The sequence below is a fragment of the Callithrix jacchus genome, chromosome 18, assembly GCF_049354715.1.
Source record: "Callithrix jacchus isolate 240 chromosome 18, calJac240_pri, whole genome shotgun sequence".
NCBI lineage: Eukaryota > Metazoa > Chordata > Mammalia > Primates > Cebidae > Callithrix > Callithrix jacchus.
The window spans coordinates 11,685,846-11,706,364 of record NC_133519.1 but is presented as its reverse complement, the minus strand read 5'-3'; the positions used below and the strand labels follow the sequence as shown (position 1 = coordinate 11,706,364).

Sequence of the window (20,519 nt, the reverse complement as noted above, 5' to 3'; positions counted from 1 at the left end):
GTCCGCGAGGACGCCGGGAACCTTGTAATTGACTGTTTAATTCTCAGCAGGTGCGGTCTCAATTAACAACATTTGCTTTTCCTGGATCTTATTGGCTGACAGGGCGGGCCGGCTTTGGATTCCATCCGGGTAATTGGGCAGTGTCTGGCAGCAGTCTCGTCGCTCAGGGACAGCCCGTGGAAGGATTGGTTGTGGCGAGAGAAGGCGATTGGTCGGACTGCGAGCAGGATGTTGATTGGTGCTGGCGGGCTGCGGGGGCGGGGAAGAAGCGGCTGAAGCGCTGCCGGCTGGGCCCCCAGTAGCTGTGTGAGTGGGAGGCGGCGGCGGCTGCAGCGGCGGCAGCAGCGGCAGCAGCGGCAGCTGGGGTGAGGTGCGAGGTGCGAGGCGGCGCGCTTGACGGCTGACTGGAGGAGCGGTAAAGGCGGGGATGGAGAGCGAAGGTTTGGGGAGTGGGAAAGACTGGGTCTAGGGCAGTCCGGGCCACTGGGAGACGGAAATGCGGGGTCGAGGGAAGGGAGGGGTCTGGCGTGCCCGGGGGGAGAGGGGAGGGTGTGGGCGCAGGGGCGGGAGTCAGAGCCCTGGCTGCAAGACGCCGCTCGGGGGCGGCTTTACCCACTGGGAGCTCCTAACTTGCTGAGGAACTTGCTCGGGTCCCACGCTTAGGCCACAACGGACCCGGTGCGGGAGCGTTTGCGTTTGCCCCGAGTTAAGACTCTTCCACTGGGCCTTTTTGGGCCGGGCGCGGTGGCTCACGCCTGTAATCCCAGCACTTTGGGAGGCCGAGGCGGGTGGATCACGAGGTCGAGAGATCGAGACCATCCTGCTCAACATGGTGAAACCCCGTCTCTACTGAAAATACAAAAAATTAGCTGGGCATGGTGGCGCGTGCCTGTAATCCCAGCTACTCAGGAGGCTGAGGCAGGAGAATTGCCTGAACCCAGGAGGCGGAGGTTGCGGTGAGCCGAGATCGCGCCATTGCACTCCAGCCTGGGTAACAAGAGCGAAACTCCGTCTCAAAAAAAAAAAAAAAAAAAAAAAACAACTCTTCCACTGGGCCTTTTTGAGATTGAGAGCTGCCATCCATTTATCACTTTGCCTTTAACTTTCCCCAGCTTTTTCTTTATCGCTAATAGGATGGCTATTTACAGTCGTCAGAATAATACTTTGGGGTTTTTTCCCCCCAGTATCCCTCCTTATTCCTTAATGTAGGTATCATCGTAGGGGTTGTCTGCAGACCCCCATTTCAAAGACTTTTAGACCCTTTCCTTGTTTTGAGAGAAAGGGGTTGACGCCTTTTTTTTTCTTTTTTTTTTTGAGACGGAGTTTCGCTCTTGTTACCCAGGCTGGAGTGCAATGGCGCGATCTCGGCTCACCGCAACCTCCGCCTCCTGGGTTCAGGCAATTCTCCTGCCTCGGCCTCCTGAGTAGCTGGGATTACAGGCGTGCGCCACCGTGCCCAGCTAATTTTTTTGTATTTTTAGTAGAGACGGGGTTTCACCATGTTGACCAGATGGTCTCGATCTCTTGACCTCGTGATCCACCTGCCTCGGCCTCCCAAAGTGCTGGGATTACAGGCTTGAGCCACCGCGCCCGGCCTGAAGCCCCCCCCCCCCTTTTTTTTTTCCTCTCCTGAATTTAAAATAAACGTACCAGGGATGAGAAAATTGAGCTGATTCGATTCAGGCATGTCACCGTGTTGTAGGTCTTTTGTAGGTTCTGGTTATTAGATGAGTTATCTGTGCTTTCATGGAGCTGACGATGTGATTTGACTCCTGATCTCATCCTTTTTGTCATTTAAAATGATAAAGTAAGCCTTAGTGATGCATGTCAAATAGTTGTTGGCAATTGTTCAATATAAATGTCGGGAAATTTCAAAGTTCGCTTTTACAGAAAACCATTATCTAACCACATTTCTCACTCAGCAGTGATCTGCATGTCCTTCTCTTCTTAGCTTCCCCTAAGAACTATGGTCTTAAGTTCTAGTTTCTTCTTCCTTTCCATTCAATTTTAAGTAATAAAACGCAAGCTAGTAGTCAGTACTACGCAGATACCCCATTTCCATTATATTATTTTCCATTTCTCTTTAAGAGAAGCTTGTAACTAAAAGGATAAAATTGTGAACAAAAGTATATTGACTGATCAAGTAGATTCTCATTTTTTGAGACATCAGCTGATAGCACAAATTCATTTGTAATATCTGAAGAGGAGTTAGTGAAATTTAGCTTTGGCTCCAAATAGAGGTTGGCCAAAAAAAGCTGTGCCTAGCTCAGCTGTGTGGGACGATTGGGGGAGTTCAAGGCTGCAGTGAGCTGTGATCATTCACTGCATTCTGACCTGGGTGACAGACCAAGGCTCTGTCTTTAAATAAACAACAAGCTCTCCAGTTCATCAACTTCTGTCCGTCTCCATCACTGACACCTGGACTAGTCCCTGATTGGTCTCCTGCAGCCACCATTGCTGCCTTCAATCCATTCTCTTCACCACAGCCACAGATGTTAATCAAAAATGATAAGCATGGCATGTGTTATGAAGGGATATTGGGGATACTGGAAAGCCCATAGCAATGAAACTCAACCCCCCAGTGTAGGGGTTTGAGATTGAGGGGGCCTTGGCTGCAGAGGCCCCTCTGCACTTGATCCTGATAGTGTCAGAACTGGAAAACAAGGCCGGGCTCAGTGGCTCACGCCTGTAATCCCAGCACTTTGGGAGGCCGCAAGAGGATCACCTGAGGTCAGGAGTTCAAGACCAGCCCGGCCAACATGGTGAAACCCTGTCTCTACTAAAAATAGAAAACATTAGTTGGGCATGGTGGCAGGTGTCTGTAATCCCAGCTCTTCGGGAGGCTGAAGCAGGAGAATCACTTGAACCCTGGAGGCAGAGGTTGCAGTGAGCCAAGATTGCACCACTGCGCTCCAGCCTGGGCAACAAGAGGGAAACTCTGTCTCGAAAAAACAAAAGAAAAAGGAAAAAGAAAAACTGGAAAACAAAAATGCTACTAGTCCTTTGGGCCTCTGTAAAGAGATGTGATCATGACTGGCCAGCAAAACAGACTTATTTACCTTGTACACTGTGTTGTATAGAAATGACTAATGAGCTGTGACTAATTAGATAAATCCGTTTCTATCCCTGAGCCACAGTTTCCCAAATTGCAACATTATTAATGGAATCAAATAAGTTCTGTAGTCCCTTCTAGTTATAAAATCTTGTGATTTCTATGCTCTGTAGCATTAATTATGGCTAGAAAGGTGTTTTTTTAAAGCAGACAGCATGAAAATACGGATCAAGTTTATTCTTGTTCACAGGGCTAGATTTCAGTTTCCCCAAAGCCTTTAAGACCTAAAGACCCCTGCCTGCCAAGATCTTCCTTGCCAGACAGGAAACTCCATGAAGGCAGCTGCCAAGTCTGCCTTGACTGTTGTGTCCCCAGGGCCAAGCACACGTCAGAACTCAATATTTATTGGTTTGAACAAATGGCCATTTACTGCAGTTTATTCATGTAGTACTGGTTTGCAGAAGGAAAATGAGTAGTATTTTAATGAGATGGTTTTCAACTATGCCCCATCTAAGAAATAAACCTTAAAGTTCTAGCTTCTTTCAACAGTCACATTGACCAAGAATTTATACAGTCATCCCTCCCTTCATCATCTGCAGGGGATTGATTCCAGGAACCCCGAAGAACCCACATCCACAGATGCTTGTGTCCCTTGTATAAGATGGCATAGTATTTGTATATAACCTACATACAGCTTCCCCTATACTTTTTGGTTTTTTACCCCTTGAGCAAAGTCTCACTCAGTCGAGGAGGGTGGAGTGCGCAGGTGCGATCAGTTTACTGCAGCGGCCACCTCCTGGGCTCAAGCCATCCTCCCACCTCACCCTCCTGAGTAGCTGGGACTACAGGCGTGCATGACCACGCCCAGCTAAATTTTTTTTTATTATTTTTTTTTTTGTAGAAACAGTTGTACTCTGTTGCCCAGGGTAGTCTCGAACACTTGGTCTCAAGCAGTCCTCCCTCCTCAGCCTCTCAAAGTGCTGGGATTAATAGGCAGGAGCCACCGTGCCTCGCCTGTTTTGGTGTTTATCTTTCCTCTATAGTATGTTTTCAAGTAGAAATTCTTATTCCTCCTCCTGTTCCCAACATGCTCAGCATGTAAGAAAGAGGTAGAACGATTTAACCAAGACACATTAATAATGGAGACAAGCTTTGCACTTTACTGATCATATAAGAAAATATCTAAAGTCACCAGGGGACAAAAGTCAAATCCTTTCTAGATACCAAGAATAAATCATCCCTTAATGTAGGCAAGTAGCAGTTTGAGAAGTATGTATTCAAGAATTATAAGCCAAAAATCTCCTTTATGAAACAACTTGTTTGCTTTTCTTTGGTATATACAAACATGCGTACATAATACCATCCAAACTTTCAGAGTTGTGAAAGATTTCCTTTGCAGCCTATTTAAAAAAAGAGAAGCTAATGTTTATCCAATGAGTTGGGCAAAGAACCTCATACATGAAAACAAACAGCCTACATTAAACTCAATCCTTTCTGTTCTACATTCTAATAGGTTGGGAGAGAACAGTATTCCCTCAGATTGATAGTCTCCAAAAAATGATATACTGAATTTACTGAGTAACTAATGACCCAAAATAGACAACACACTTGAAAAGAGGTACCCATTCCCTACCCCGGGTAATAAAAGGAGGTTTTATTTTTTGCTCAGGCCATGAGTCTGGCCAAGAAGGTGGATTAAATTTATCTAAAACCAGGAAAGAGAAAAAATAGATTTGGCAAACTTGCGGTAATTCTCTGAAGAACTTTATTCAGTTCTATTGATCAGTCAAACTGTGAGGCCAGATGCAGATTATGGTCATCCCTATGACCTGGTGGTAGTGTCGCCTTCTCCATGATTTTGTTTTCACTTACCCATAGTCAATCCTGGTCCAAAAAGAAATAAATGGAAAGTTCCATAAATAAACAATTCTTAAGTTTTAAACTGTGTTCTGTTCTGGCTACCATAGTGAAATCTCCATCCTGGCCCCAATGAGAATCCTGCCTTTGTCCAGCATACCTGTGCTATATGTGCTACCCACCTTAGTCACTTAGTAGCCATCTTGGTTTTCAGATTGGAAAAACCTGTAGATAGGGGTCAGTACTCCAAGGCATCGACTGGGGTTCTTATAACAATCCCTTGAGGATAGGAGAGGGCGGCTGTAGTAAGAAACCCACCTCCAGTCTCCCTTACCAGACTGTCTGCTCCTCAGTGAGATTTCAGCGTTAGGTGTTCTCCTTCCTCTCTTCATTCTTCCTGATTGACTGTGCTTTTCCTGAAAGCCTAAGCTTTATTCCAGAGTAGGTTTTGTGTTGAAGAGTATGTTTTTAGCCTTACTAGGATGTGGCCAGTTTTTCCCCCCAAGGTGAAAGACATTTTTGTTTACTGTAATTATTTGGGTTGAATTTTTGTACCTGAAGGCAAATTATGGCATTAAGTTACATTTACTCAGTTTTAAGCAAATCTCGTTTAAAACCAGCTTGTTTTGTTCTACCTGATTGTAATATCTGGAAATACAGATATTTAGTTTGCAGTTTTTTATCACCTATCTTAGGTTTTTAGTCTTTAGTGTGGTTTTTTTAACCACTGACGGTGCTTTCTACCAGTATTAATTTTGAACTGAACATGTTGATCAAAGTAAATAATAAAGATACATGTACTGTTACTCTGAGAGTGGAGGTAACAGGGAGGGTGGGGAAGGATTTCTAAAATCACTTTACAAGGTTTCTCACAAGCAAGTAATAAACCCAGACTCTGGGTTAGAGATGAGATAACCTCTAAAAGCATGTGTACTCTTCTGTGGTGTTATTTCCTGCCTTCTAGGGTTATGTGACTATTAAATAAAATTATGTAACGTGCCTGGCATGGTGGTATCTACTCAACACGTTTTTCTTTTCATTTCTGTGTCTTTAGTGCCACAGCAGCATCTAGCACATAATGCTTACTCCACCTCTTGTGTTGACAATAAACTAAATGGACAGTGGCAAACGCAGGAACATAATAAAGCAATGCGATAATCTAGGTGTTTTAGCGCAGGGTCATAGAACTGCATAGAGAAAAAGTGATCAGATTCTGGATAATTTGAAGGTAGAGCAAATAAGACTTGTTGACAGGCTAAGTGTGCAGTTTGAGTGAGAAGATGACTAAGGAAGTAAAAGAATGCAGTCGAGGTGGGGCGCAGCGGCTCACACTTGTAACCCCAGCACTTTGGAAGGCTAAGGTTGGTGGATCACTTGAGCATAGGAGTTTGAGAACAGCCTGGACAACATGGCAAAACCCTGTCTCTACAAAAAATACAGAAATTAGCCAGGCATGGTGGCATGCACCTATAGTCTCAGCTACTGGGGAGGCTGGGAGGTGGGAGGATTGCTTGAGCCCAGAGGTTGCAGCTGCGGTAAGTCCTGTGCCACTGCACTCCAGCCCGGCGACAGAGAGAGACCCTGTGTCAAACAGCAACAACAACAAATGGAATTGCCATTTGCTGAGATGCCAAAGATTATGGGAAGGGCGTGAACCAGGAGTTCAGCACTAAGTTTGAGATGTTTATTAGACATGAAATGGAGATCCATGTAGGCAGTTGAGAAAGGTCCCAGATGGATCTATTAATTTGGAATTTATCAGAATATAGATAGGAGTTAAAGCCAGGCTGTGAATGAGACCAAAGAAATGAGGTAGAACAGAGAAGAGGGCAAAGGACAGATCCCTGAGGCACTCCAGTGTTTAGAGGTTGGAAACGTGAGAAGAAACCAGCAACTGGGAGACTGCTGGAGCAGCCAGAAGGAAAGAGGAAGATTGGGAGGGTGTGCTATGGAGCAAGTGCTTCAGAGAAGAGGGACTCACCAGCTGTGCCAAAACTATGGGGACATCTGGTATCAGTCTTTGGATTGAGCAATATAAAATCATTGGTGACCCTGATGAGAGCAGTTAGAAAGGACTTAAGAAGATAACTTGAGGACAGATACATTGACACTGGAGTTTTCCTTTAAAAGGAACAAAAGGGAAGTAGTTGAAGTGAAATCCAGGAAGAGTTTTCTTTAAGAACGGAGAATGTGTGTCTGCTGATGGGAATATCCAGTAGAGAGGAAAGAAAATGTTAATAATGCAGGAGAAGCAAGGAGAGCTTGTGGAGCAGTGCTTTTATGAAATACTTCAGTGCTAGGAGCAGAGACGGTTCATCTGTGGTCACAGGAGAGAACAAGCATTTAGGCATAGGTGGAGGTAGGTGGCAAATGTGTAGAAGCTTGTGGATATTTTCTCTGAATGCTGTACTTTCTCAATGAAATAGAAAGCAAGAACCTCAGTTGAGAGAGGCTGGAGGAGGTGACATGAGAGGTTTGATGGAGAGGGAGGCTGAGAAACTATGTGGAATAAGGAAATAGAATGAGGAGCGTGTTAAAATATGCTTGGCAGCAAAATGAAGATATAGTGTCAGAGAGAAACTCATAGCAAGAAAGCCTGTAAGAAAGCCATTGCAGTAGTCTAAATAAGATTAAAGCTTCTGAATCAGGCCAGATGCAGCGTTGTTGGTGTCATTAATAAATAGGTAGAAATTGAACCCACATATGTGGATGAAATTGTCTAAAGAAAGCAGAGTGACATTAACAGTTGATGGCACAGGAAGAGAAGCCCAAACTTGTAAGGACCCTGCAGGGAAATGTGAGAGGAAACCAAGAGAAAGAGGGCACAGAAACCAAGGAGAAAGTTTTGTGGACGTAGTGGCCACCTTTCTGCTACTGCAGAGAGATTAGGTGAGATAAGGTTCCATGCATGGCCTCTGGGTTGATTATCTAGGAATTTATAGCTTTGGTGATGGAGCAGGGTAGAACCCCATTTCACTGTTGGTTAAGGAGTAAATGGAAACAGAAAGTAGAGACAGTAAATGAAGATGGTACTTCCAACAAAGATCATTAGTAAGGCCTTTGCTAAGCCTGGAATGGCATTCCTTGCAGGGGCAACAGCTTCTGGAAAGGCCTAGAGGCATAAAAGGACTTAAGGACTTAGATAAGTAGGCTGGTTTCCTGCTGAGCACTCTAGAAAAAGAAAAAGATTTAAAAAAAAGATAAGTAGGGTGGCTTGGTGACTCACGCCTGTAATCTCTGCACTTTGGGAAACAGGTGGGCAGATTGCCTGAGGTCAGAAGACGGACACCATCCTGGCCAACATGGTGAAACCCTGTCTCTACTAAAAATATAAAAATTAGCCAGGCTTGGTGGTGTGCGCCTGTAATCCCAGCTACTCGGGAGGCTGAGGCAGGAGAATCACTTGAACCCTGGAGGTGGAAGTGGCAGTGAGCTGAGATCACACCACTGCACTCCATCCAGCCTGATGACAGAGTGAGACTCCATCTCAAAAAAAAAGACTTATATAAGTAATTTTAAATAATTTAATATGAAATCTAAATGTATGTATTTCAAATACTTGATTCATTTAATTTTTTTGTCTCTTTTTTGCTTTCCCCACCCAAGGAGAACTTGGGTGGAAGTTCTTGGGGAAAGCAAAGTATGCTTCTATTTAATCCTATGTGTATGTATACCTTAGCTCACTTTAAAAAAATACCCTGAGCCCTTTTTTTATATGAAATAAATTTTGAAATTGCTGAAGCTCTTGAAATTGGAAGATAGGCAGTATTCTTTTCAATAATAATGTGCTCCCATGCCTCTATGCTATTCATACAAGTATTGGAATGAAAGCTTCTTTTCCCTGCTTTGCTTGTTTCAGATTGTAAGTCAGAGTACTGCAGAAAATGTCCACTGAACGGACTTCTTGGACAAGCCTGTCCACCATTCAGAAAATAGCCCTGGGCCTTGGGATTCCAGCCAGTGCAACAATTGCCTATATCCTATACCGCAGGTATAGGGAAAGCAGAGGTAAGTGAGCCCTTTGACTCTGCATGTGAAAATGTTCAGACATGCTCCTACCTTGTTAAATTGAAAAAACTCTTTCCTTGCCAGATATTGTGTGGGTTTTGTTTTGGGTTTTTTTGTGGGGGTTTTTTTTGAGACAGGGTCTCACTCTGTCACCTAGCCTGGAATACAGTGGCGCGATCATGGCTCACTGCAGCGTCAACATCCTGGGCTCAAGCAGTTCTCTCACCTCAGCCTCCAAGTAACTGGAACCACAGGAATGTGCCACCATGCCTGGCTAATATTTGTATTTTTTCTAGAGATGGGGTTTTGCTATGTTGCCCAGGCTGGTCTTGAACTCCTGAGCTCAAGCAACCTGCCTGCCTTAGCCTCCCAAAGTGCTGGGATTACAGTCATGTGCCTCCATGCCTGCCCGAGGTATTGCAATTGGCTTTCTGAGAGGATCTTTGACCAAAATTATTTAGTCGTCTTTTTTCCTTTGAGACGGAGTCTGACTCTGTCGCCCACACTGGAGTGCAGTGGAGTGATCTCGGCTCACTGCAACCTCCGCCTCCCATGTTCAAGCCATTCTGCCTCAGCCTCCCAAGTAGCTGGGATTACAGGAATGTGCCACCACACCTGGTTAATTTTTATATTTTTAGTAGAGATGGGGTTTCACCACCAGGATGGCTGACCTCAAGTGATCTGCCTGCCTCCTAAAGTACTGAGATTACAGGCATGAACCACTGTGTCTGGCGTAGTCTTTGCTATGTTCTTACACAGCAAAGTAAGCTAGGCTGTGAAATGAATTCATTTTATAACTCCATTGATCTGTTTTCTTCAATAACAATCGCACAGCAAAGGGTTCTTTTTTAACTTCTGTACTCTTTTTTCATATATATTCCTTTTCTCTAATTAGTTGTTAGGAGAAGGCAGTTTCCTCAAAGGCTGGATCCAGAGGATAGGACCTAGAGAAACGACTTATGTACATACCAGTCAGGAGAAGTTCTGAGCCTAATGGACACCTCAGGCAACTTTTGCCCTTCATTCTTCTCCAGTAGTCATGTCCTGGGAGAAGCAGTTTGCCCAAACCCCACCACCCCTTTATTGCAGAGTCTGCTTTTTCCATTTTGGCGTCTGAAACTGTCCCAGAGAAAATGCCCATCTCTGACCTAATTCCTACTCAGATGCCACTTTTCCTTGTTATTGTGGTTGAGAATCCTCAGTTTATCTCTTGGATCGGTGTCTCTTCGACAGCCAGATTATGGGGAGGACTAGCAGTTATAATAGCTTTGGGTGTTATCTAAGTCTGTTCTGATGAATGATGATCTGTGCAGAAGAGCGGCTGACGTTTGTTGGGGAAGATGACATTGAGATAGAGATGCGGGTTCCCCAGGACGCTGTGAAACTCATAATTGGCCGGCAAGGAGCCAATATTAAACAGGTAGGTGTGTGAGCAGGACTCCACTTCTCCAAGGATTGATTCTGTTCATTGATTTCTTGTTTCCTTCTTCTGACCCCATATCACAAAACACTCCCATGCTCTCTTCCATGAGAGAGAGAGTCACAAAACTCACTCTCTCATGCTGTGTGTGTGTGTGTTAATTTTTTTTTTTAAATGGCATTTCACTCTTGTTGCCCAGGCTGGAGTGCAATGGCGCAATCTCAGCTCACTGCAACCTCCGTCTCCTGGGTTCAAGCGATTCCCCCGCCTCAGCCTCCCAAGTAGCTGGGATTACAGGCACTTGCCACCATGCCCAGCAAATTTTTTGTATTTTGAGTAGAGATGGTGTTTCATCATGTTGGCCAGGCTGGTCTCAAACTCCTGACCTCAGGTGATCTGCCCAGCTCAGCTTCCCAGAGTGCTGGTATTACAGGCATGAGCCACTGCACCCAGCCACTATGTATATTTTTAAAAGAACAAATAGAGGAACTTTTTAGCTAACTAAACTTGTTAGCTACTTCCCTTCTAGAGAAGAGTACATTCCCTAGAGAGAGGATGACTTAGCTTGAAATAAGGGTTTTTGACTGGGTGATTTTCACCATGGTATAGCTTGAATTACCCTTTTCTATGGGATTAATGAACCCTCATTAATCGACAGTAAATGTTGAATGGCTACCTGGTGGTTCTTACCATCTTCCATTGTGCAGCTGAAATGTCAAGAAAACAAAATATTTGATTCTCCAGTCCAAGTAAATTAGCAGGCAGAAAGGATTCTATACACAAAGATAAATGGGTTCGAAGTCACTGCCGTTTGGGGTTACGTTTGTTACTAATCTCCTTACATAAAGTAACTGAGGACTGGTTTAGCCAATTCCTTTGGCTAACACTACCTCCAGAGTTTGGTGTAGGTTTTCTGTAGCTGGGCTCAAATGGGAGCTCTTCCAGAATGTGCTGCCAAATGTCCTTTTCTCTGCAGCTGCGGAAACAGACAGGTGCTCGGATTGATGTGGACACAGAGGATGTAGGCGATGAGCGAGTGCTGCTTATCAGTGGTTTTCCTGTTCAGGTGTGCAAGGCCAAAGCAGCAATCCATCAGATCCTGACAGAGAATACCCCAGTGTCTGAGCAGCTCTCAGTTCCCCAGAGATCTGTGGGCAGAATCATAGGTACCACTGGATGGCTTCCTCTCCTGCTTCCTTTATTCTTTACCTTTGCCTCTCTTCCACACCTTCCCAAGGGTTTCTTCTGGCCTAGTTCACCTTTACCATGTAAGGGAAAAGAAGACAGGGACATTAAGACGAGAAGTTTACTGTTTGGCAGGACTAGTGATAAAACTCTGTTTCCTCAAGAAGTTGTATGATTTGAACCTTATAAATTGATTCCTTAAGGGTTCTAGTAGATTTATTAAATTTACCTGTTAATTTATTTTTAAATGGAAGCTTGGGATGCTCATGTTATCTCAGGTCTTTGAAGACAGTGCTCTAGAGAGTACCTTTTATGCTTTCCCCTAGAGCGTCCCTTAGTGCTGCTGTTAGAGGCAGAGAAATGTCCTGCCCTTGATCCAGTGTTCTGACACACCATGTAGCATATCTTCTTGTGACTTGGTATGGCCATGCTGAGTGGTCAAAATGAAAATGACATGAAGTTAAACTAGCCAGAGTATAGAGTTTAAATAAAATGGATAAAGCAAAGAATATGGTATTCTCCTTTTCACAGTAATGATTTCAGTAGCTCCTGCTTCCCATACAACATCTTGTATTTTGTTCACTTTAGAAATGAGAACTCATTATATTCTCCTAGTATATACAAAACAGTGATTTCTCCAGTAGCTAAGGTTGGCCAGGAGGGAAGGGCAGGTTTTTATGTATTGTTCAATGTAGGGAGAGGCGGCGAGACGATTCGTTCTATCTGTAAGGCCTCTGGAGCCAAAATTACCTGTGACAAAGAATCAGAAGGGACATTACTACTATCAAGACTTATAAAAATCTCAGGAACACAGAAGGAAGTGGCAGCAGCCAAGGCAAGTAGCTGATGGACTTGAACTATACTTAAGCATGAGAAGATCCTTTTACTCTATCCTGGGTCAGAATATCATCCTTTCTCTTATTTTCTACAGCATTTGATACTGGAGAAAGTTTCCGAAGATGAAGAACTTCGGAAGAGAATTGCTCATTCTGCAGAAACTAGAGTCCCACGCAAACAGCCAATCAGTGTGAAAAGAGAAGAAGTGACAGAGCCAGGTGGAGCTGGAGAGCCAGCTTTACGGAAAAACAGCAGTTCTAGCATGGAGCCGGCTGCACCTCTGGTGACTCCTTCACCCAAAGGAGGAGGCGACATGGCTGTGGTAGTGCCAAAGGAAGGTTCCTGGGAGAAACATAGTGATGACAGCTTTCAGAAGTCTGGAGCCCAGGCCATCTCAGAGATGTCCATGTTTGAAAGTATGTAACAAAGAGGGAGCCCATTAATCATAGAAGATAGAAATACTGGCTTAGACATTGGGGAGATTACAAGGAATGCCTTCTCAGTCTGTGAGCAGCCAGTATAATATGGCTGGGGTCAGGATAGCAGATTTAGTAAGACACTATGAAGGTAGGATAGTAGTAGAGTCTACATCAACACTTGCTGGACAGTTTGAGGATACAGATGTTGATCACTGAAAATGATTTATGCAGGTTTAAGATTCTGCTCCTAACTGTAGGAGAAAACTTGGTGCTTCTTCCACTCTGGACCAAAGTTGATGGAAGTCTTCTTCCTTTTCCGAAACCCAACCTGAACCACTTCTTTCTTGAGACAGACTATACCGAGACAAGTTGTCACCAGCAGAAAATAGATATTAACAAAGATGAATTTTATTAACAAAGCTGAATTAACCAAGAGGGTATTTGTGGTTTATTATTTACCCTAAAACTTTCTGTGTCTGGGTACCCCCTGAGTAGGCCTATAATTCCTGCCTTCACTGTAGGGCATTTTCCGTAAACTAGCAGACCTATGTGGTAAAAACGCACAGGAGCTTGGAGGTATAAATAGACTGGGTGGGAAAGAGAGAGCTCCTTTTGCCATGTTTTACCAGCCTGCTCTGTTATAACCTCTTAGGTTATATCCTTTAATTTCCAACCTTTTAGGTTAGTTTCTGTAGCAGAACAAGTGAGTCTGGGATAATTTCCTCAAAGTACTTCAAATGTTTTGTTTTTGTACCAACTTAAATAAACACAGGTTTTCTTTTAAAAAGAAAAATACTGGCTTAGGGCGTGGTAGTGCGACCTGTGGTCCCAACTACTTGAGAGGCTAAAGTGGGAGAATCACATGAGCCCAGGAAATTGAGGCTACAGCAAGCTGGGATCGTGCCACGGCACTCCAGCCTGGGTGACAGTGAGACCCTGTCTCAAAAAAAAAAAAAAATTTTTTTTTTTTTAAAGAAATACTGGCTTAGATTGCCCAAAATAGGAAGCAATGAAAAATCTTTTCTGTTTTCATGAATACGCTTAGGGCTATCATCGCAGATACTCCTTTCTGGTAATATTTTACTTGGTTTAATACTACACATAATATTTTCCTAAATATAAAACAGTTGATGATGAAAATGAACAAAATATGCTAACACAGGAAACAAATGAGTAATACATCAAATAATTGGATTTACATGATACTGTTTCTCTAGACATACTTACTCTTTTTTTGAGACAGAATCTTGCTCTGTCACCCACACTGGAGTGCAGTGGCACAATCTCTTCTCACTGCAATCTCTGCCTCCCAGGTTTAAGCGATTCTCATTCCTCAGCCTCCCTAGTACATGAGACTACAGGTGCACACCACCACACCCGACTGATTTTTGTATTTTTTTAGTAGAGTTAGGGTTTCACCATGTTGGACAGGCTGGTCTCAAACACCTGGCCTCAAATGATCCACCCCTCTTGGCCTCCAAAAGTACTGGGATTACAGGCATGAGCCACCACACCCAGCCTAGACTTACTTTTTCAACAAGTAAAATTCCCAGCCAGATTTTTTATTGCCTGTTTCATTACTGTTTTTAAAAATCATCACTATTCAAAAAGAAAAGGCTGTGAGCTTTCTCTTCTATACATAGATGTTGGCCTGGGCAGAGAGGACCTGGGTCCCCAAGAAGCTCACAGACTTGTCCAGGGTCACACAAGGAGTCAGTGGTAGAATGGGATCTGGAACAGGCCCATATCCGTCTCTGTCCATGTACCTTTTTTCCTGCAGCTAGCATATGGAGGATTTACCTTCTTTATAATTGGTGACTTGAATACATAGAACATGACAAAGAATGTAAACTGTTATTTCTTTATAATTGGTGATTTGAATACATTGCACATGACAAAGAATGTAAACTGTTATTACTCAGTTACATGGAAAGGTACAAAGAATAGCTTGGTATCTTTCTTTTTTTTTTTTTTCTTTCCTGGATAGAGTCTAGCTCTGTCGCCCAGGCTGTAGTGCCAGTGGCGTGATCTCGGCTCACTGCAACCTCCGCCTCCTGGGTTCAGGCAATTCTCCCGCCTCAGCCTCCTGAGTAGCTGGGATTACAGGCGCCTGCCACCAGGCCCAGCTAATTTTTGTATTTTTAGTAGAGACAGGGTTTCACTGTGTTGGCCAGGCTCAACCCAAACTCCTGACCTCATGATCCGCCCGCCTCGGCCTCCCAGAGTGCTGGGATTACCGGCATGAGCCACCGTGCCCAGAAGTACCTTTCTTTAGGATATTCTTGTGTGATTCATCCAGTTGTCCTCCAGCCATTTTTAAATGGTAACAGCTGTTTGTAAAAAAATACAAAAATGGCTGTATTTGTACCTCTCACTCCCCTGATGTAGTCTCTTTATTCCAACCCGAGTGGTGGTCTGATATGGCCACCATCCTTATCTCTGTGTTCAGTCCCCAGTCCCGACTTCAGTTTCCATGCTGATGAGTACCTAGAAGTCTACGTCTCTGCTTCTGAACACCCTAACCACTTCTGGATCCAGATCGTTGGCTCCCGCAGCCTGCAGTTGGACAAGCTTGTCAATGAGATGACCCAGCACTATGAGAATAGTGTGGTGAGTTGCCATGGGGACAGGGCTGGGGTTTAATGAAAAGAAGGCCTATCTTTTTCATTATAATCTCATCCTTTCCCTGTGGAGCAACTACTTTTTCTTTTTTTCTTCTGCGATTCTATTTATGAGCCTACCACTTTGTAACTCTATGCCCTCCTGACTCCTCATCCCCATGTATAGCCTGAAGACTTGACTGTGTATGTAGGAGACATTGTAGCAGCACCTTTACCTACAAATGGTTCCTGGTATCGAGCCCGGGTCCTTGGCACCTTGGAGAATGGAAACTTGGACCTCTACTTTGTTGATTTTGGAGATAATGGAGATTGCCCACTGAAGGACCTCAGGGCTCTCAGGTCAGTGCTGAGGCCACGGTGAAGTGAGCTGCATACCAGCTATTGACTCAGTTCTGGCCATAGGGTGGTGAGCTGTTGGCATTTGTCAGGGGGATTTGGAAGGGAACCTGTTTATAGAGAGCAGATATCGTCTCGTGTTCGTTGGTTCTGTCTGAAAGCAGCAGTATAAGAAGATTCTGGCCCCAGGATTCTAATTTTAGTTTCTTTTACTTCAGGAGTGACTTCCTAAGCCTTCCATTTCAAGCAATAGAATGTAGTCTGGCACGGATCGCCCCCTCAGGTAAATTGATCATGCCACCTGTTGAGCTTACCTCCAAATAGAATAATTTTTGTGCAGTTCATTGGAAGGAATTCTAACGTTCGCAGGCTTTTTGAATTCTGGGGACTTGGGTGCCTTTTCCCCACCAGCACTAGCAGCAGCCAGAAACTTGCCTGGCAGACCCAACCCCACCAAAGAAAACACAGGTGCCTTCCTGAGTAGAAAACGGTAGTTCCGACTTCCTTCCAGGGTATAATCCCCATCCCTATCAGCAATAAACCCTACAATCTTTTGCCAGGTGACCAATGGGAAGAGGAAGCTTTGGATGAGTTTGATAGACTCACTCATTGTGCTGACTGGAAGCCTCTAGTAGCCAAGATCTCTAGCTATGTCCAAACTGGGATCTCAACCTGGCCAAAGATCTACTTATATGATACTAGCAATGGGAAGGTAAGACTGGCATTTACACATTGCCTATTGTATCTTCAGTGTATTTAGAGCCTGATTTACTACTTCTTTCCCAGAAACCCTTATCTGATATTACTCTTACTTTGTAAGATTCTTCTTACCATCTCACCAAAGGAATATCTTTAAAGTGTCAGTCAGTCCTTCTGCCTTGTTTTCTCAAATTTGCCCTTGCTTACTGAGAGAGCATCATTCCCTTTTCGTTTTTCTTCTCAGAAAGTTGATATTGGGCTAGAATTAGTACGCAAAGGATATGCAATTGAGCTTCCTGAAGACGTGGAAGAAAACAGAGCTGCCCCAGACATGAAGGACATGGTGAGCCATTGTAGTTTACAGGGTGCTTCGTCCAGGCAAATCTAGCACGTAGACACTAAGGGCTTCTAGTCCTGACACTGTATTAGCTTTCTTGAGGACTCTGAGCTCCTCAAGAGCTCAGTACTTGACCCAAGAAGCATTTTGTCCATCTCGGTAGCCAAATGCAACTGCCTTAACCAGGTCCTATGACAGGAATGAAAGGGTGGCTTCTTTCGTCCTAAAAGCCAACATGTTCCTCCTTTTTTCCTCTTTTCATCCACTCAGGCCACAGAAACAGATGCCTCTCTCAGCACCTTGCTCACTGAGACCAAAAAGAGCTCTGGAGAGATAACACATACCCTTTCCTGCCTCAGCTTATCAGGTACAAGCAGCATTTCCTCCCTAGAGCATCTTTGGAAGTTAACTTTTCTCATTCAGTCTTTCCAAACGAGGGAGGTTAATTGAAGGCTTGGTTCCTAGTCAGGTCATTGAGCACCAAAAGGTCCATTTTTCTTTTGAGCCTCGCTGGCAGTGCCTGCTAGAATAGGGCAGTGTCTAACTTTCTCCTTATTTCTCTTCAATAGAAGCTGCTTCCATGTCTGGTGATGATAACCTTGAAGATGACTACTTACTCTGAAGTTTGGGCTTCAGCTTGCTCAACCATCTGCTGTGCTGTGTGAGTGCAGCTATTATCTATCTGTAGCAACAGGAAAGTAATGAGGGTGACACTGGGGCACTTGCTTTGATTCCCTCTTCTCTGCCCTGTCTTAATATTCTTCTCTACAGCTGCTTTCCTGCAGCTTAACTGGCTCTCAGATTGAGCACTCTCAAGCTTTTTGTGTATTTCTGTCTTTGGCAGGATTTGGCAATAGAATTGGTGCCTGGACGAGAGGAGTGTATGATAAAGGATCCATGCAGTCCTTCCTTTATTACACATACAGTCTGGCTTGCTGTGGACCAAATTCATGTTCTCCCATTGGACTACCAAAAAAAGGTGTGGTGCAGAGGGAGACAAATGTGTCTCCCCCAATCCACCTCCCTGATTTCTCTCCAACCCTTCAGGGTTTGAATACTGCTGTGTTACTTCCAGGCTGTTCAGCATCAGGCTCAGTCCCCTCTACCAGTCATGATGCGCATCACTGCTAGGCTGGGTCCTTTTCAAGGCTGGGAAACAGTCAGGCTTTGGTCATTGGAAGCGATGATTCTGCAGACTGCTGACTCACCTTATCAGGTGACTCTGGTTAAGGAAAGTTTTTGAGTGGTGAACTGGAAGACTGTAGTTGAATTAGGCAAAGGCAAAAAATAGCATAATTATATTTAAAAGCCTCAGGAAGTGGGAAGAGAATACTGCCTCCCAGCCTCAATTGCTAATATGTTATTGGAGACAGGTTTTTGAAACTGCTCCAGCTATTTCTCTGTAACCTTCAGTTAAGATACAAGTAGAAAGGAGACAGAGGCTCAGGAAATTTTCTAAATTGCTAGTGTAATATCTATATGTATACATACATATACACCCATGGAGAGAAAGGAAGAGTATACAGTTCTGTTTAAATCATTTAGAGAAATTTTTTTTTTTTTTTTTTTTTTTTTTTTTTTTTGCTGAATAAAGTTCTCAAGAAAATTTTCTAAAACCAAATTCTGATTGATTCACAAGGTGGAAGCAAGCTGTGAGCCTAAATCTGCTGAAAACTGCCAACTGCCTCGCAGAAAGGGGCCCATCTATGAAACAAGTGTCCCTCCCTCCCATGTAGACATTTATATTCTTTCCCTAAAGTCACTTCAGAAATAATTATTTACTGGCCAGGAATGGTAGCTCAGACCTGTAATCCCAGCACTTTGGGAGGCCGAGGCAGGCGGATCACTTGAGCCCAACATGGTAAAACCCCATCTCTATTAAAAATACAAAAATTAGCCAGGCACGGTGGCAGGCACCTATAATCCCAGCTACTTGGGAGGCTGAGGCACGAGAACACTTGAACTTGGGAAGCAGAGGTTGCAGTGAGCCCAGATCACACCACTGCACCTCCAGCCTGGTCAACAGAGCAAAAAATTATTCACTAAGAACCAGAACCAATTTAGGTTTAGGCTATGTGAATAAGACCCCACCTATACTATTCAAAAGAAAAGGCCCAGATTAAGATTCTAGAAACCAGTATTCTAGGAGCAGCTCTGGTGAGTAGCTCATGTAGTCTTGGAGGAATCTTTAAGGAAGAGCTCTCCACTGAAAACTTTACAGAATTTTAACGTGTTTCCTTACAGCATCTCTCCATGTCTAACAGTACTGCGAGGCTTCAGGGAGAGCCCTGAAGTACTTTGAGGTACTTGAAAATAAATATAAATGAATAGTAATGTGGATGATAGAAAAATGGCAAGTGAAATGAACTTTTTTTAAGGATAAAGCAAGATAGCCGGGCGCGGTGGCTCACGCCTGTAATTCCAGCACTTTGGGAGGCCGAGGCGGGTGGATCACGAGGTCAAGAGATCGACCTGGTCAACATGGTGAAACCCCGTCTCTACTAAAAATACAAAAAATTAGCTGGGCATGGTGGTGTGTGCCCGTAATCCCAGCTACTCAGGAGGCTGAGGCAGGAGAATTGCCTGAACCCAGGAGGCTGAGGTTGCAGTGAGCCGAGATCACGCCACTGCACTCCAGCCTGGGTAACGAGCAAAACTCCGTCTCAAAAAAAAAAAGGATAAAGCAAGATAAACTAGAAAACTTAATATTAGTACATAAGGGTTTTTTTTGTTGTTTTTTTTTTTTTAATTTGGGGATTAGTGAGCTCTACCTGTATACTACATGGAAATTTTCTCAAAACCACAATTCTCAAGATTTATTTTCTCAGAAAAATCTCAGTATTAGCCAGGCACTGGTAGCTCACGCCTGTAATCCTAACACTTTGGGAGGCTGAGGCAGACCTGTCTGGCACCATGGTGAAACTCCCATTTCTACTAAAAATACAGAAAAATGAGCCAGGGGTGGTGATGTGTGCCTGTGGTCCCAGCTACTCGAGAGGCTGAGGTGGAAGGATCGCTTGAGCCCGGGGAAGCAGAGGTTGCAGTGAGTGAGCTGAGACTGTGCCACTGTACTCCAGCCTGTGTGACAAAGCAAGACGCTGTCTCCAAAAAAGGAAAATAGAAAAATCTCAGTACCAATTAGCAGAAAGGCTCTAGTGAAGGAACAGCCCTGGTGAGTAGCTGATGTAGTCTTAGAGGAGTCTTTAAGGGGCTTCCAGTCATTGATGTTTCAGATGTTGAAGCATGCTCAGCCCTGGACTTGGTGCTACCATACAGGGTCATGGGGCTATTTAGTCCCCAGTTTCCTTAGTTCCTTAGGGAGCCTTTACTCTTAAGGATAGAGGTCCCTGATATAATCATTCGTAAGACTTCCTAACCTGGAAAATGAGGAATGTCTCATTCCTACCTGCACTTTACTATGTATGAATGTCTTTAATATGCCTTTAAGTCTTGCCTGTTTACATCCCATTCTGTCAGTACAGCCCAGTACTTTTCCTGCTGCCTGGAATGCCCTATGTTACCTATTATTGTCTTTTGAGATCCCCACCTTGGGCCAAAGCCAAGGGATCTAATGTGCATTCTATGTGGTTTTCTCCACATCTACAGCACCTCTACTGAATGAAATATATGGATAAAAACAGCCCAACAAAGCTTAGTCTTTCTGAACCAGGGAGTTCACTGATTAGTGCTCAGTAAATGGTTAGAATAAATGGGGAAATGGTTTGGGGCATGGAGCAAGCCGAAGGGA

General features: G+C 44.1%; 1 protein-coding gene across 3 annotated transcripts; it reads left to right on the top strand.

Moving 5' to 3' along the window:
- The first annotated feature begins 259 nt into the window (after positions 1-259).
- TDRKH (tudor and KH domain containing) lies at positions 260-18,387 on the top strand. 3 transcript variants are annotated; one of them, XM_035279481.3, is made up of 14 exons: positions 260-370; positions 8,769-8,917; positions 10,231-10,337; positions 11,314-11,503; positions 12,218-12,357; positions 12,454-12,775; positions 15,228-15,388; positions 15,566-15,738; positions 15,954-16,018; positions 16,296-16,447; positions 16,679-16,777; positions 17,042-17,138; positions 17,341-17,432; positions 17,616-18,387. In XM_035279481.3, the coding sequence occupies exons 2-13, from the start codon at positions 8,794-8,796 to the stop codon at positions 17,391-17,393; spliced, it is 1,683 nt and encodes a 560-aa protein (XP_035135372.1). In that variant the 5' UTR covers positions 260-370; positions 8,769-8,793; the 3' UTR covers positions 17,394-17,432; positions 17,616-18,387. The 3 variants fall into 3 exon arrangements, with proteins under 3 accessions (XP_035135372.1, XP_054103418.1, XP_078211778.1); XM_054247443.2 differs by having other exon boundaries at positions 260-415; XM_078355652.1 differs by lacking the exons at positions 11,314-11,503; positions 12,218-12,357 and having other exon boundaries at positions 260-415.
- The last annotated feature ends 2,132 nt before the right edge of the window (positions 18,388-20,519 follow it).